The sequence below is a fragment of the Eschrichtius robustus genome, chromosome 19, assembly GCF_028021215.1.
Source record: "Eschrichtius robustus isolate mEscRob2 chromosome 19, mEscRob2.pri, whole genome shotgun sequence".
Lineage (NCBI taxonomy): Eukaryota > Metazoa > Chordata > Mammalia > Artiodactyla > Eschrichtiidae > Eschrichtius > Eschrichtius robustus.
In genome coordinates this window covers 34,678,643-34,696,218 of record NC_090842.1, presented here as the reverse complement: position 1 = coordinate 34,696,218, position 17,576 = coordinate 34,678,643, and the positions used below count along the sequence as shown (strand labels likewise).

General features: G+C 38.2%; 1 protein-coding gene across 2 annotated transcripts; it reads left to right on the top strand.

Moving 5' to 3' along the window:
• Nucleotides 1–1,717: 1,717 nt before the first annotated feature.
• CNEP1R1 (CTD nuclear envelope phosphatase 1 regulatory subunit 1) lies at nucleotides 1,718–16,238 on the top strand. Of its 2 annotated transcripts, XR_011071528.1 has the most exons (7): nucleotides 1,718–1,844; nucleotides 2,942–3,013; nucleotides 5,343–5,416; nucleotides 8,664–8,773; nucleotides 8,896–8,950; nucleotides 13,400–13,484; nucleotides 14,871–16,238. XR_011071528.1 is itself a non-coding variant. In XM_068528922.1 (6 exons), the coding sequence occupies exons 1-6, from the start codon at nucleotides 1,820–1,822 to the stop codon at nucleotides 14,910–14,912; spliced, it is 378 nt and encodes a 125-aa protein (XP_068385023.1). In that variant the 5' UTR covers nucleotides 1,718–1,819; the 3' UTR covers nucleotides 14,913–16,238. The 2 variants fall into 2 exon arrangements, 1 of the variants encoding a protein (XP_068385023.1); XM_068528922.1 differs by lacking the exon at nucleotides 13,400–13,484.
• The last annotated feature ends 1,338 nt before the right edge of the window (nucleotides 16,239–17,576 follow it).

Below are 17,576 nucleotides of genomic sequence, written 5' to 3'. Positions count from 1 at the left end.
TTCAAACTTCCAGACTTTTTTTTACTGGAACCCTCAGTTAGGTATATGCTTTACATTATGATCAAGACACAGCACACATGGAACACACACACAAATGAAACAAAAAATCATGAAATATTTAAATTTAACTTCTAGCAATGCTAATATTTTAAATTTTAGTTCATGTTTAAAAAAATAACAGTTATGGAGCATTGAATAGATTTCATGGCCCTCTCAGGGGTTTTGACTCACAGTTTAAAAAAAAGATTGCCTCGGAGGGCTAAATGAGATAATGTATGTAAAGGGTTTGGTCCAGAGGAAGCCTCCCTAAATGGAAACTTTGAAAAGTGCTAAGGTAAAGGCAGCTACAAAGTGAAGTAATGGGCACGGAGGTGTCAATTAATTCTACTGGCTAGCAGGGAGGAGGAAAACTGAACCATGAATGAAAAAAATACACAAAGTATCAACAGTGAAAAAATTCCAATGCTGCTTGGAACCTTCTTAGCACCCGTATTTGCATGGCTTCTTGGGTTTCTCAACTCAGATGCCCTGCTCCATGCAGCTCTTCCCCACCACTAGTTCCTGTTACCCCTCCTTTACTTTACCGTATCCTATTACCCTGTTACTTCCTTCACTTAACCAAGCTTATCTGAAATTACTTATTTATTTGCATGTTTATTGCCTGCTGTAACCCTTCCACTTTTTTTAAAATTTTTGTTTATTTTTAATAAATTTATTTATTTAGTTTTTGGCTGTGTTGGGTCTTCGTTTCTGTGCGAGGACTTTCTCCAGCTGCGGCAAGCGGGGGCCACTCCTCATCGCAGTGCGCGGGCCTCTCACCATCGCGGCCTCTCCCGTTGCGGAGCACAGGCTCCAGACGCGCAGGCTCAGCAGCTGTGGCTCACGGGCCCAGTTGCTCTGCGGCATGTGGGATCTTCCCAGACCAGGGCTCGAACCCGTGTCCCCTGCATTGGCAGGCAGATTCTCAACCACTGCGCCACCAGGGAAGCCCGAACCCTTCCACTTTGAGGACAGGAATCTTGTTCATCTTGCTCAACTGCATCCCTGATAAATACAGTGCCTAACATGTCACGCAATAAATAGTTCTTGAATGAATGAATGACCACAAGGAAATGAGCAAGAAAGCATTTTAATCAAGTATAAATGTAGTCAGTGCCTTACAGATTTTTTACAATTTCCAGAATACCTTGTTTGTTTTACGATTTATGGAAGTTGGGTGACATGAGAAAAAATAATCAAGGGAGAAATACGTACTTAAGGTGTTAGGTATCTAGGAAAGAGGTACTATAAAGCAAGAAATTCCATTATTTGGTTTCTAGTTGGTTCTGTACATACGTTATTTCCCTCTGAATCCTAGAGGGAGAGCTAGCTCGTTGATTACTGCATCCCTCGTTAGTGACCAGAACACTCCCCGGAAGGTAGCGGATGCACAATAAGTATTCGAGTAATGAAAGAACCAAGCAGGAAACGAGGAATATGCGAATGAACCGACTTGCGCGGACAGGCTGAAGTTCCTCCCCAGGGCAGGAGGCGGCGCCAGTGTTACGCCCACTCGGCCGCCGTCAGCTCTTGGCCCCTCTGGCTGACCGTCCAACACCAGGTTCTGAGCCCGTGCAGGAGCTAGCCAATAGAAAACCGTCTTAGTTATGGGGTCTGGCAGAAGTGTCCAATGAACGTAGTGGGTCTAGGCAAGGGGCGGTGCTAAGAGGAGAGGCGCAAGGGAGCAGTTAGAGGTGGGAGTTGGAGCTGCGGGCCGGGAGGGGGCCGTGGAGCTGCGATGCGGACGGGGCAGCGCCGGTGAACGGAGCTGCCGCCCGACATGAACTCGCTGGAGCAGGCGGAAGGTAGGGTGGGCCGCCTGGGCCGGTTCCGGGCTTCTCCCGGAAGCTGGCGGGGCTCCGGAGGGGCCTGAATCGTGGAAACCTGATCCGGAGAGAGGAGGCCGCGAAGGATGGACTGACGGGGCCCGGAGCTGGGGGCGCGGGGGCTGGCCCAGGGACCAAGGGGCGGCTGTATCCGGCCGGTCGCTGCTTCCGGCGCGCGTGGCCTCAGCCGGCGCTTGTGGGGGGGCGTTGCGTCAGTTCCTCCATTCCCCAAGCTTAGACCAGGTAGCTTCTCGTCCGGGCTGCTTATATTTCTCACTCATTAGCAAACATTTTTATTTCGTGCCTTGTAGTATGCTAACTCACTTTATCTTTTTCTGATAACTGCACGAATTGTATCCCTGATTTCTGCCGTGGTTTCTGGTAACTGCCGGGGTAAGGGAGTGCCTCTTGGTCTCCTTTTCTAAAGTTCAAAAAACGCAACTGAAAGTGATACCCCACCTTGCTCATTCAGAGGGAGTACCTTGGACGCCCCTGTGTTGTGGAACCAGGCGTCGGCGCTCCAGAAGTGCCAGGAAGATCAACTGTAACCTCTTGGGAGGGAGGAAAGGGGAGCGTCTTTGCATATCCACCTGTTAGCCGTATCAGAAGTCCAGACTGAAAGCGTAGCCATTAATTAAATACAAGCGCTGGAAATCGGAATCGGGTAATTGCGTTCAAATTGACTTCGAAGACTTCGGTGTTAGGTAATAACGTTGTTCTGTCTAATAGGGAGTTTTTGGTTCCATCGGAATTAAAACTCGACCTGATTTTGATACTTTATTTGCAACCCCCAAATTTCTAGCTTTTGGCACCGGCTGAGGCTGCTGTTGATTTTCCACATACCATTTTATGACGCTTCTAAAAGTGAATCGGCCAGTTTCCTTATATGTGAAATTGGAATTAAAGAAACCAAATGTATTTGTCAAGTGCTTAAAGCTGTCATAGTAAAGAAGTAAACAGTGCAGTGATACATGTAAGTTGGTGTGCAAGACCTGAAGCACAGTACCTAAAATTCATCTTAATAGATTCAAACTAGTAAGAGTAGCTAATTAGAAAATTGAAATCTTTTTACCTAGATCTCAAGGCTTTCGAGAGGAGACTTACTGAATATATTCATTGTTTGCAACCTGCCACTGGACGTTGGAGAAGTAAGTGCCTGGGTGTTTTTTAAGGGAAAATAAACTTAAAATTGATACTTTTATTCCTGCCTAGCAATGATCTGCTTCTCTGTAAAACTTTTGTTTTACAAATGCTTGCAAATCTTTATTAAACCACAAGATTCCCTTTCATTTGGACAGTTTTACATTTATTTAACATTGTAAATAATGGCATTATAAAGAAACTTTAAGAAAGTGATAACCCTAAGAGAATAGTCTTATTTTGTGTGGTTGAATTTTTATTTTTACATTAAAATACATACACTTTTAAACAAATATTACAAATCTTATAACCAGCACACGTAATAAAAATTTCAGTAGTCTGTTTAGCAGTTTTACAATTTTGCCTACGAACTATTGAAATAAAGTTTGTTAAGGAAAATGATATTCAACGAGTGCTGTAAAATATGATTTGAAAGTATTGTGGTTACTGCCCCATGGAAATATATAGGAAATGCAGATGAATATACAAGTGATGACCTCAATAAGCAAAATACTTTGCTAATTTATGTTGGGACGGTCTTAATTTCTTGGCTGTTCCTTGCTGAAATTTAATTTCTGCCAAGAAGGAAGTACAGCAGCACATGTTGAGGACATACTTTATTTTGAAGTATAATTCACTTTGTGGGACCAAACTGAAGAGCCCTATTGAAGTTAAGGGTCTTCTCCTATGTCGAGATTTTTTGTGTAATTTTTATTAAATCTATTTGCAAAGTTTTAGTCATATGCTACAGGAATTCTGATTGGTTAGAATTCACAAGTAATGATTTTTCTCAGGTTCTCCAGTTTACCTAGGAATTACCCCCAAAACCTTGTTTCACTGTTACTTGAGAATCTTTTAAAATGTATATGATGCTTTTCTATCTTACAAAGTGTAATGAACACACTTTTTCTCTGATTCACGGTCTAAGTGCTTATATACAAATGCCATTAGCTTGTTCAGTGAACCAAAGTATGTGTATGAGGTCCCTTCTGGTGGGTTTGATTTTGCTTTTGCTTCATTTAAAAAAAAAAGAAAAATCTGTATACTTTAGCGTGTTTCTTATTGGAAATGTAGAATTATAAGAAATTGAGTTTAATCTGTTCTGAGCTGAGAACATAAGTTTGAAATTTTGAGTATTATTAAATACCTAAAATGAGATTGTTTTTCTATGGTTTGTCTCTTCTAAAAGTATATCACCACGAATTCTAAATAAAGTTTTACTATATTTATGTTGCACTTTGCAGCTTGATCTCTACATTTTAAAAATGTATGCATCCCAACTGAAAGATAGTAACTGATTGGTCTCCAGAATATTAACTAGGTCTTGGTGCCCCTTTATTATTTTTTAGTAATACCATATATTCTTTTTTTTTTTTTTAAATAGGATTTTTTTTTTTTTTGGCTGTGTTGGGTCTTCGTTTCTGTATGAGGGCTTTCTCTAGTTGCGGCAAGCCGGGGCCAGTCTTCATCGTGGTGCGTGGGCCTCTCACTATCGCGGCCTCTCTTGTTGAGGAGCACAGGCTCCAGATGCGCAGGCTCAGTAGTTGTGGCTCACGGGCGTAGTAGCTCCGCGGCATGTGGGATCTTCCCAGACCAGGGCTTGAACCCGTGTCCCGTGCATTGGCAGGCAGATTCTCAACCACTGCGCCACCAGGGAAGCCCTACCATATATTCTTAAGTTTTACTTATGACCTATATAGAATTTCTAAAATAATTCTAGCTTAGTGGGGAGAAAGAAACTTTTTTGAACTTCTACTGTCAATAATTTCTACCCCAGCCTTCCTTAAGTCCCTTAAAGAAAATCTGATACTGATTGGTGTGCGCCACATTTCCTGAGATTGACCTTTGTTTAATTCAACGACAAGCAGTTGTCTGCAAGGCAAAAGTCTTTAGTCCAAATTCTCAGTGCATTCATGAAAGAGTCTTTGTTTGGTTTGTTTACATTTAAAAAATGAGGTTTTTGGGGTGGTTTGGGGGGGGTTGTTTTTTGTTTTGAATTCATTAGATCTGTAACATCAATGTAAAGCACATTGAAAGTTACATAAGAAAATCTTACATTAAAGTTTTACCATCTTGGTTCTTACTGCTTTTAATTTCATTAATCTTCAGAAATTCTGACTAAAGTAATAAGGGGGACTGTACCCTCCTCAGTTACTAAGGTTCACATTGTTTCAGAGAATTCCTCAAGGTCATACGTCAAGTCTCCTAAGTCCTGAGTGGAGTACATTTTCCATTTAATGAAGTGCTGCATCCTTTGGCTGTCATTTATTAAGAACTGGTGGTAGTATCATATTAATAGCTTATTTCGTTACTAATTTCGTGTTTATCTTTCATCAGTGCTTCTTATAGTGGTATCTGTCTGTACAGCTACTGGTGCCTGGAACTGGTTAATAGATCCCGAGACGCAAAAGGTAGAAGTTTTGATTTAAAATCTTTCACAGATTGAGACAGTGGATATAGCAGTGCTTTGTTCTTTGTAAAGTATTAATCAAATGCTACCTATTAGTACTAGTAGTGATATTAATCATTGTATTAAAAATACGCCTTATCTTAATTTGCTTGAGAAAAACTTTGGCTGGCTGCTGTGGGTTAAGTATCTTTGCAGAGAAAAAAGCCTAAGAAATACTACCTCACTTATATTACTTCTCATTCATTTCTGAACTTGTGTACAGTTTTTACATATCTCATTTTTACATATTTCAGTGTAAACATTGTCTTTGTTCTGTTTTGTTCATTTAGTGTCATCAGTGCCAGCTTTTAAAAATTATAAAACAACATTTTCTTCTATGAGTTATCTTTGTTAATTCCTTTCCTCATCTCATAAAGCATTTGAGACAACCTTGCAGGAGACATTATGATAAAATAGCAAATGTAAATGTAATAAACAGTCAAGACCAGTAAAAACAGAGTATGAGGTCAAAACCAGGAAGGAAACCAGGTCACTGATATCATAGGCCCTGTGGGCCAGCAGAATTGCCAGGGTTGAGTTTTAAATTAGTCTCTAAAGTCACAGCTAGTTCCATGGTTTTCATTATCTGTGAGAACACATTTGTAAGTTCTTTAAGCTAGCAAAGCTTTTCTTTCTCAGCATTAATCTTTTTTAAAAAAAAATTCTGCCTGAAGTTTAATATAAGAAACACTGAGAGATCTCCCACTGGGCACTGTCTAAGAATATTCCTGTACCAAATGCAATAACAGATTTCATAATGTTATTTCTTGAAGCATCCTTTGCTGAAAGCTGGTAGCATGTTTCTCAAATTTCTATCTCTTTCTACCAACTTGTGCCTTAATTTCAAACTTGGGCTTTTTTATTAGAGAAGTAGTCGTCTTCAATTTTTCAGTGAAGTTTTTTTCCCCCAGTTCAGGTAATTTAGGTAGTAATGGTGTTGTAGTTTTCACAAATTTAACCCTACTTCCCCTTGTAAACTGTAATTAGGTATACTACTTCCAGTAGCTTTATTTACAACCTTTTGGGTTATGCAAAAGAAAAACCTAATAATAAGGCTTTTGTCAGCAGTCTAAATGGCAGTTCAGACAGCCAGGGGGTTATTTACCATGTAGTCTCCCTGACTGTACCCACTGAGGTGGAGATACAAAAGAATAGGAAGCAGGGGAGGTTGGTGGTGGGATTGCATGTTAATAGAGGGGTTTCTATGATGGATAGGAAACTCTCCTGTATGTTCATTTATAAAACTCTGATCTTAAGGCTGCGCTTGGTACTCATCTTTAGGGGAAGAGTGAAGGAGGCTGACAAGAAGATTAAAAAAGGTCTATCTTGGGAAATGAATCTGACTTCTAATTGTGAAAAATATAAGCTGATTTCAGCTAGTTGAGATCTTAATAAAACACAGAATTAAATGTAATTTGAAATGGGCCCAAAACTCTGTAGTTAATATAATTTTCTAAATTAGGTGAGAATATAACTATTAGCTTAAGGGTAGGCTCTTTATATTTCACTATTTAATAACCTCAAACCTGACAAGAGTTTTGAATAGCAATTGTCTGTAAGAGGACTTGCAAACTCAAAAGCCAGTGGCTAGCTGGAAGAACACAAGGAGAGAAGGAATATGGCAAACTGGAAAGTACACGAATGCCTGAACTAAAGGAGGAAAGTGTTACCTGGATGCAGTTGATTGTTGCCATGGAGGAAGGAAGGCTGTTACTGACTGGTCTAATTAAAATTGAAACTCTGTATGTGCTGATCTTGTACAGGGCACATAAAACATAGGCACATAATTCCTGTGGGAATTAAACTGTCCTCAAAGGTTTAAGAAGACATTACTCTGGAATATTAAACTTTCTTCAGGATCTCGTCCTTCTGGGAGCTTCTTCCTTCCTGATGTTTTCAACCTGTCAGCTCTTCATTTGACAGATTTATTTAACCAGTACCATGCTAGGCCAGTGTTCTTCGTAAGTTTAGTTCTCTGTCTTGAAACAGGTACACATATCTTATGAGAGTGGAGCGCAGATGCCCTCAGCTTGGTTCTGTTGCTCCCATTTAGTTTCTAGTCCATTCCATTTCTTTTTCTAGACTCTAAATACTTGTCTTCTCAGTCCACATTCCGACTCCCCAGTAGTCTGGCTTCAGTGCCTACTCTTGTTCCAATCCTGGATCCTGTACCCTTGTCCCTCTACCTACTCTTGGAATTATGTATGCTTCTGTTTTCTACTGTCAACTGATTATTCTCCGATCTTAAATTAGCCCTTTGTTTCTCTTGAACTCTAGTTTTTTATGGATAGCTACTAATCATTTTCCCCTGCTGGGTTGTTCTGTGGCCATCTAAATCTAGTAGCTTCAAAACCAAACTCATGTTTTGCCTCTTTCAAAGAGAAAGGGAGATGCTGGAACTGACTCTTACAAGATATGTAGGAGCTAGCCAGGTGAAGAGGAGAAAAGGAAAATGGTAGCATAAGTGTGCAAGTGTGGCAGGAGATGATTAGACTGAGACCAGGTTATGAACGGCAGAGTTTGCTCACCTCTGCTTTTTAACAGGGAAGATAACCAGATCACGTCTGACTTGTGTTTTCATTGAGAATCAGAGGCCTCATCTTCATTCATTCAACAATATTTGTTGAGCACCTATATTTGCCAAGTGCTGTTTCAGGTGTTGGGAGAATAATGATGCCCACAACAGTGTCCCTTTTCTCGTGGAACTTGTAGTCTTCTGCTTTTTAAATTACTTCTCACTAGGAAGGGTTCAGTAAATATTTTTGGTAAGGTGTTTTTTTATTATAGGAGTAAATTCTTAATGGTTGAAGCATTTGGAATGAATGGAGGGAATATTGCTACATTGTCTTGCTACACTGAAGATATAAAACATACATTATTTTAATTTTCATAGTATAGCAATATGGAGAACTAGGATTTTTGGAAGTGTCCAGATTCTCATACTTTATCTGTTTTGTTTTGTTTTGTTTTGTTTTGGTGGGGGGCCGTGCCACGCGGCTTGCGGGATCTCAGTTCCCTGACTAGGGATTGAACCCAGGCCACAGGAGTGAGAGCCCAGAATCCTAACCACTAGGCCACCAGGGAACTTTCCAAATTCTCATATTTTAGATAATTAAATGTTATATACATTCATGCACAAGTGGGGAGGTAGGAATCAGTATTGTTCTAAGATTTTTAACATTTTTATATTTCCAACTCTTCTTTTACAGGTGTCCTTCTTCACATCATTATGGAACCATCCATTTTTCACCATTAGCTGTATCACTCTAATAGGCTTGTTCTTTGCTGGAATACACAAGAGAGTAGTTGCACCGTCAATGTATCCTTTACCATGAATTGAGTTTTATTCTCTGAACTAAATTAAACCACCTTCTCAATCTCTAGGTGTTTTTAAAAGCTTACTCTTCAAATATAAATTTTCCTTTGACCACATTTATTCAGTATAGCTGCTCGATGTCGAACTGTATTAGCAGAGTACAACATGTCTTGTGATGATGTAAGTATTTTCATTAGAAAACTGTAGACACATGTGAAAGGACTGAAGTGTTTTGGCTTAAGTAAAACAAACATTTTATTAACAATAAATTGTCTCCATGGAATTAATAGGGGGGATATTCGTTGTACAATTGATCCTAAGACACTTTTTTTTTTACGTTGTAACATCTCTGAAGATTGACATGCATCTAATAATCAATGGTGTCTTACAATTAAATTGGTAGAGTTGAGAGTTTAATCTTTCTTAATGACATAAAGTCATGATCCATCTTCTAATTGAAGCTATCTTAGATTCAAAGAAATACAGTGGTCATTATTGGCCAAAAATGGCTCAGTGGGAGTTGGTTTTGTAAACTACTGTTAAGTATCTCACACTGTTCCATATGTAGGATTTTAAATAGAGTCATAGATTAATTGACAGACTGTGGACATATGAACGTACCGTATTTTTAAAAGTTGATCACATATCAGTATAAGAATATCTCACAATTTTGATTTATTTATAAAAGCATTTTTACCTTCAACTTAAAAAACTATTAAGTAATACCTACCCAGTATAGAAAACTAGAATAAAAAGCCAAAAAAAGTATTAGGGCAGGAAGACAACTGGATCAATGGAAGAGAATAAAGATTAAACACTTAGATTTTTTAAAAATTAGAAGATAAGGGTAGTCTTTCAAGTCAAAAGGGAAGAAATAGGCTATTTATAGTATTGAGACAGTTGGCTCTTCATTTGGAAAAAGATGAATTTAGATCTCTACCTCACATCAATTAAAAAAACTAAATTCCAGGTAAAGTCTTAAATAGATTTAAAAAGACATATACATCCCACCATAAAAGCATTAGAAGAAAATACAGAAGAATATGTGTATAACCTTGGGATAGGAAAACATCTTCTTAAGTCACGAAACAGAAATGCCATAATGGAAGAAGTTGGATACATTTAATTGCACCAACATTTGAAGATTTTGTACAGCAGAAGACAAGACGTTAAGCAGTAATTAGAAGAAATCATTTGTAAGGTACCTAATAGATAGAGGGTAGTATCCAGAATGTTTGAAGACCTATTAAAAATCAATAATAAAAAGACAAATAGTACATTTTTAAAATGGAAAAGGTAAGTTGTATCACAGAAATGGAAATACAAATGGCCAATAAACATGTAAAGACTGGAGAGCCTCATTTTGTAATCAGGGAAATGCAAAGTAAAACAGTTCATTTGTATTACCTGTCAGATTAGTAAAGATTAAATAACTCCAGTATTGTGGTGAAATGATCCAGCCATACACTGCTTGTTGGGAATATACATTGATGCAACCATTTTGAAGGGCAATTTTCATCGTTCATATAAAATGTAATATGTGCATATCTCATGACCTAACTATTCTACTTTTCCCCAACTACCCTGGTTGGGGGGACCATCACACATGTACGCAAGGAGGCAAGTACAAGATTGTTCATTGTAATATCCTTAGCAGTAGTGAAAAAAATGGAAATAATTTTTGTTTCTCAACAGAAATTTTGTTTCTCAACAGTGGTAAAATAGGGTGTGGTAAAGCCACATCATAGGTAATCAGAAGTAAATCTATAAGTATGGACATGGAAGTATCTCGAAGACATACTGTTAGGAGCAAAAAGTAAACTATCAAACAATATGGTCAGTTTGGTACCTTTTTTTTTTTTAAGTTTTAATTATGTAAATTTCCAAACATAAAAAAGCAAAGAGAAGAGCTAAATGAACTTCCTGTGTATCATCGGTCAGTGTCAACAATAAATCAACTCATGGCCATTTTTTTTTTTTTTAAATCTTTATTGCAGTATAATTGCTTCACAATACTGTGTTAGTTTCTGTTACACAGCAAAGCGAATCAGCCATGTGCATATACATGCCCCCATATCCCCTCCCTCTTGGGCCTCTCTCCCCTCCTCCCTATCCCACCCCTCTAGGTCATCGCAAAGCCCCGAGCTGATTCCCTGTGCTATGCTGCTGCTTCCCACCAGCCAGCTATTTTACATTCGGTCGTGTATATATGTCGACGCTACTCTCACTTCACCCCAGCTTCGCCCTCCCACCCCTTGTCCTCAAGTCCATTTTCTATGTCTATCTCTTTTTTTTTTTTTTAATTTACTTTTGTTTTATTTATTTTGACTGCATTGGGTTTTTGTTGCTGCGCGCGGGCTTTCTCTAGGTGCAGTGAGTGGGTGCTACTCTTCCTTGCGGTGCGTGGGCTTCTCATTGTGGTGGCTTCTCGTTGCAGAGCACAGGTCTAGGCGCGCAGGCTTCAGTAGTGGTGTATGGGCTCAGTAGTTGTGGCTCATGGCCTCTAGAGTGCAGGCTCAGTAGTTGTGGTGCGCGGGCTTAGTTGCTCTGTGGCATGTGGGATCTCCCCAGACCAGGGCCCGAACCCGTGTCCCCTGCATTGGCAGGTGGATTCTTAACCACTGCGCCATCAGGGAAGCCCCCTATGTCTACCTCTATTCCTGCCCTGCCTTTTTTTTTTTCCTAAGTTAATTTTTTTTTTTAAATGGTGCTTTATTTTCATAAATAGAAGGTGAAGTAATTACCATTTCAAATAGTTAGGTTTGAATATTTCCTATTTTGGTGCTTTTCTCTTCCCTGAAATGCATTCAAAGCCTTGGTTTTTTTTGTTTGTTTTTTTGAATTTAATTTATTTTTTTATACAGCTGGTTCTTATTAGTCATCCATTTTATACACATCAGTGTATATATGTCAGTCCCAATCTCCCGATTCATCACACCACCACCCCCACCTGCTGCTGCTTTCCCCCCTTGGTGTCCATAGGTTTGTTCGCTACATCTGTGTCTCAATTTCTGCCCTGCAAACCGGTTCATCTGTACCATTTTTCTAGGTTCCACATATGTGCGTTTATTCCTGCCCTGCAACTAGGTTCATCAGTACAGTTTTTTTTTTTTTTTTTTTTAGATTCCATATATATGCGTTAGTTTATGATATTTGTTTTTCTGTTTCTGACTGACTGCACTCTGTATGACAGACTCTGGGTCCATCCATCTCACTACAAATAACTCAATTTCGTTTCTTTTTATGGCTGAGTAATATTCCATTGTATATATGCGCCACATCTTTATCCATTCATTTGTCGATGGACATTTAGGTTGCTTCCATGCCCTGGCTATTGTAAATAGTGCTGCAGTGAACATTGTGGTACATGTCTCTTTTTGAGTCATGGTTTTCTCAGGGTATATGCCCAGTAGTGGGATCGCTGGGTCATATGGTAGTTCTATTTTTAGTTTTTTAAGGAACCTCGATACTGTTTTCCATAGTGGTTGTATCAATTTACATTCCTACCAACAGTGCAGGAGGGTTCCCTTTTCACCACACCCTTTCCAGCTTTTATTGTTTCTAGATTTTTTGATAATGGCCATTCTGGATAGAATGCCCAGAGATAAACCCATGCACAGATGGGCACCTAGTTTATGACAAAGAAGGCAAGAACATACAGTGGAGAAAAGACAGCCTCTTCAATAAGTGGTGCTGGGAAAACTGGACAGCTACATGTAAAAGAATGAAATTAGAACACTCCCTAACAGCATACACAAAAATAAACTCCAAATGGATTAAGGACTTAAATGTAAGACCAGACACTATAAAACTCCTAGAGGAAAACATAGGAAAAACACTCGGACATAAACCACAGCAAGATCTTTTTTGACCCACCTCCTAGAGTAACGGAAATAAAAACAAAAATAAACAAACGGGACTTAATTAAACTTAAAAGCTTTTGCACAGCAAAGGAAACCATGAACGAGACAAAAAGACAACCCTCAGAATGGGAGAAAATATTTGCAAATGAAACAACAGACAAAGGATTAATCTCCAAAATACACGAACAGCTCAATATCAAAAAACCAAACAATCCAGTTAAAAAATGGCAGAAGACCTAAATAGACATTTCACCAAGGAAGACACACAGATGGCCAAGAGACACATGAAAAGATGCTCAACATCACTAATTACTAGAGAAATGCAAATCAAAACTGCAATGAGGTATCACCTCATGGCCATTCTTATTTCATGTGTACCCCTGCCCACCTTCCCTGTCATCAGGTTATTTAAAAACAAATCCCAAGTGATGTATTTTACCCTCAATCAGCATGATAGAAGCACCAAATTTTTATTCATATATGTGAATGTAAATCCATAGAAAACAATCTGGAAGAATTCATGCTAAAACTGGTTTCTTCTGTAAGAGGGCTAGTATTTGAGGTGAATGGAAAGGATGACTTTAAGCTCATCTTGTTTGAACTTTTTATAATGAGATTACATTAATGTCTTATGTAATTTAAAATAGATTTAAAGTGGATTAAAACCATGATATTTTTATACAGTGGAATACTATACATTCTATATTGTAATAGCAGTATAAAAAGGTACAAGCTGCTGAAACATAGTAATGTTGATGAATTTCAGAAACACGTTGAGTGAAGTAGATGAAAAAGAACACGCTGTGTGATTCCATTTACTTAAAGATCAGAGAGAGACAGATTAATCTGTGGTAAGCAGTTATGTAGGGAGTGGGGGGTACCATTGACCTTGGAGAGGAGCATGGAGAAACTTTCTGAGTGGTGGTGATGTTCTGTAGCTTGATCTGGGTGGTGGCGACGTGGGTATATACGTTTGTCAAAAGTCAGAAAACTGTACACAAGATTTGAGCATTTTATTGTGCATGAATTATACCTCAGTAAAACAGTAGAAAAATTAGTATCAAAGTTCTACCAAGATATCAAGGAGTTAACCAAAAACAAAGTGAAAGTGAGAATTGAGAGGGAGCCAGAATCCTGACAACACTTGACCTGAGGATAATAAAGTGTGTTTCTGAAAGCCACCTAGAATTTTACCAACCAAAGATAATCACCATGTTTTATATTTTATTGTGTATTCTCATTTACTTTTATAAAGGAAAGATGTTATAGTCAAGTTTATAAAGAACCATTAAAAAAATAAAAAGATGTTACGAATTTTTCAAACCAGCTTCTTTGACCCAACATTAGGATTTAAGAGCCACCATATACTGAAGGTTAACTGTGTGAAAGGTCCCAGACCTGTTTTTTTATCTGCATGATCTCAAGATCTTCCATTTTGTTTAATTACATACTGTCCCACTTTATGGACGCATCATAATTTAATCCCCTATGTCCACACTTTGCATGTTATATATGTTGTGCATTTTTCACTAGAACTTAAGCTCTGTGAGGACAAGGAACTTTGTCTAATTCATTACTGGGTCCCTAGCATCTCACAACGTCTGGCACATTAATGGGCACTCAGTAAATACTGAATTAATAGCACCTTAGATGTACATCTTTATCCTTGCATCTAGTTTCCTTCAGATAAATTCCTAGAAGTGGAATTGTTTGGATTATATGGTATATGCTTTTTTTTTTTTGATAAATATGACAGCCCTATAGAAGAGTTGTATCCACATACACTGAATACCAGCAGTGTATGGGTGTCTATTGCTCCAACCATTGGTTTACATTTTAACTTGAGGAAATTAAAGTTTTAATGTTAGAAAAAGGGAAAAATTTTTGTTCAAATACATAGTTTTATTTATGTTTTATGGACTTCATTTGGTAAGGGGCATAAATTAGTCTATATAAGTCGGGATTTTATTTTATCCACTGGCTTGGTTGGCTGATTTTCTGGTAGCCAGTGAGTAGGGAATTCATCAAATAAAGATTTTATGTGTGTGTTTTAAAGTACTAAAGATTTTAGGAGAAAGTTCCATACAAAGAACACTTTGAAAATATAATTATTAATTGCTTAATCTTGACTAAATATAGGGGGGTGTTCTAATGCCCTTTAAGGTCTCTAGATAAGTGGTGGTGTTCTTAATAGAACTATATATTTTTAAACTTTTTTTTTTTTTTCATTTTTACAGACAGGAAAACTAATTTTGAAACCTAGGCCTCATGTTCAATGACAATCTGCACTCATTGTTATGGGACTTAAAACAACCTTTCTTCAGAAAGTGATACAGCAAAAAGCCATAAAGGATTGCTTTTACAGTTGGATATGTGAACGTCATAGCAACAACTGACAAGAAATGTGCAATATTTACCCAGATTATCTTCATGATGATGACTCGTGTAATCAGTGCTTCGGTACCTTTGATTATTTGTGTTTCAGTATTAGTGTCACTTTAGTACTTCAGATCCTGCAAAGATTTTTGCAGATGAAGTATGTATGTATGTTGCTAAGTTAAACTTAGAAACAGAACCTCATCCAGTTTTTATAATGTATTTTTGTAAACTACTGTAAATAGCAAATCAGCGCCAGTGTTAAAAAGGAAACGTTATGTGGACTTTGTTCTCCTGCACCAGTGTTTCAGGAACATCTGCTTGCCATCTCCACAGCTCTTTAAAACCAGCTATTACGTATAGCTGCGCCTTTCACTCTTACACTCCTCTCTTTTAATCATAATGCAGGAAGAACATCGGATTGAGCTTAGACTAAGGAAAATTCATCTCCATTATGTTGTAAGAAATTATAGGTGTTTTGAGAAACAGTTTTTGTTAAACTAGATAATGAACTTCAGCCACTATTGTGATATTTTCCAGTTCATTGTTTTCATTTAATGCTAAATATACTTTATATTTTTTTAATGATTTTAAGAACACTCCAAAGGCTTCTGAATAGACAAGTCTAGTTATAAATTATGTATTGTCTGGGGAATTTGATAGTCATTGTTTTAGATAATGGGATTTTATGCTGTGGTAGACATGCTGTTACACTAGTATTGTGCAGGTGTGATTGATCAGCCACACCATCACAGGGATAACTTGGGAGCAGTGCCACAAACTAGAGTCTACAGTTCTCACTGTTTAGAGAGAGTTAATGACATACTGTGTATGCATATTAGCCACATGTACTATAACAGCCCTTAAAATTAAACTATTGGGATTGCTGTAAATATTTTAAAGAACTGGAGGTGCCTTTTACCTGTTTATTAGAAGATTTTGAAAGGTTTAAATTATTTCACGAGCAATCTTTTAAATTTCATTTAACATAAGGCTGAAAATTCAAAAACAGGACAAAAAAACTTTTTAACAAGGCTGCCGTTTATCTTAAATGTGTTCATCTGGGCTTTCACGTGTGTAAAATTTCATTCTTTGGACTGCAGCAATAAACCCCTCTGCTCCTACGAAGTTTTAAGAGGGTATTCCATATATTCTGCATTGTTTTATTTCCTGTAAATTTTGTAGGTAAATATGTGCATAAAAATAAATACTTTATATATACTTAGTGATTGGGCTTTTTCCTTGGTTTATTTTAAGTCTGTAACTGAAAAAAATTTTAAACCTACTGTGTGTGTCAGGTACAGGCTAACATAAAATGAGTCAGATACAGGCTGAGTAAAATGAGATACTTTAACTGTGTGTCCAGTAGAGCAAATTTCAAGTAGCAATTGAAGGTACCCAGTTTATTAGGCTGTGAATACTTAAAATATTTCTTTTTTAAAAAAAATATTTATTTATTTATTTCGCTGCGCCAGGTCTTAGTTGTGGTGTGTGGGATCTTCATTGTGGCATGCGGGATCTTTCAGTTGCAGCATGTGGGGTCTAGTTCCCTGACCAGGGATTGAACCTGGGCCCGCCCCTGCGTTGGGAGTGCGGAGTCCCAACCGCTGGACCACCAGGGAAGTCCCCTTTTAATATTTCTTATTCATCATTGTCTGATAATATTTGGTGTTTAATTAGGAAATGCAGGTTTTCTCAAAAATTAAGCTCTACAAACCTGGATCACTAGTTTCCTCCAAGAGTACAAAGCTGAAGAGGGATTTTATGTGTCCTAAATCCTTTTTGGAATCATCAGCTACTTTGTGTATTTAACAAAATCCTTGAATCTTTTCCCCTAGAAAAATATGTCTGTGTATGTACATATACTGTGCAGGTACTTGGAGAGGTTTTCAAGGATTTCCTGATGCCAGGCTACTTGGAATCCATTGGCTCCAAGAAGGAAACTTGTTACAGTTCCAAAGATTTTTCATACCTTTACTTCTTTTTTTTTTTTTTTTTAAAGTGATTTTTGATTCTTTTTTTTTTTTTTTTAATTATTTATTTATTTATTTTATTTATGGCTGTGTTGGGTCTTCGTTTCTGTGCGAGGGCTTTCTCCAGTTGCGGCAAGTGGGGACCACTCTTCATCGCGGTGCGCAGGCCTCTCATTATCGCAGCCTCTCTTGTTGTGGAGCGCAGGCTCCAGACGCGCAGGCTCAGTAATTGTGGCTCACGGGCCTAGTTGCTCCGCGGCATGTGGGATCTTCCCAGACCAGGGCTCGAACCCGTGTCCCCTGCATTGACAGGCAGATTCTCAACCACTGCGCCACCAGGGAGCCCCATACCTTTACTTCTAACAGAACAATTCATTTTCCAAAAAAGTCTTTGCTCTGGTTGAAATGGCCCAGGGATCCTTGCCAGGTTAGCCTCTCATCACCAGCACCCTCACTCTCTCATACGCTCTTCCACACTGTTAGGAAATGACTGTTGAGTCTAGTCCTCTAACTTTACAGGTGGGGAAGACAGTCTTAGATTTTCAAAGTGACTTTACTCTACGTCCCCATGGCTTATTGAAGACAACCAACATC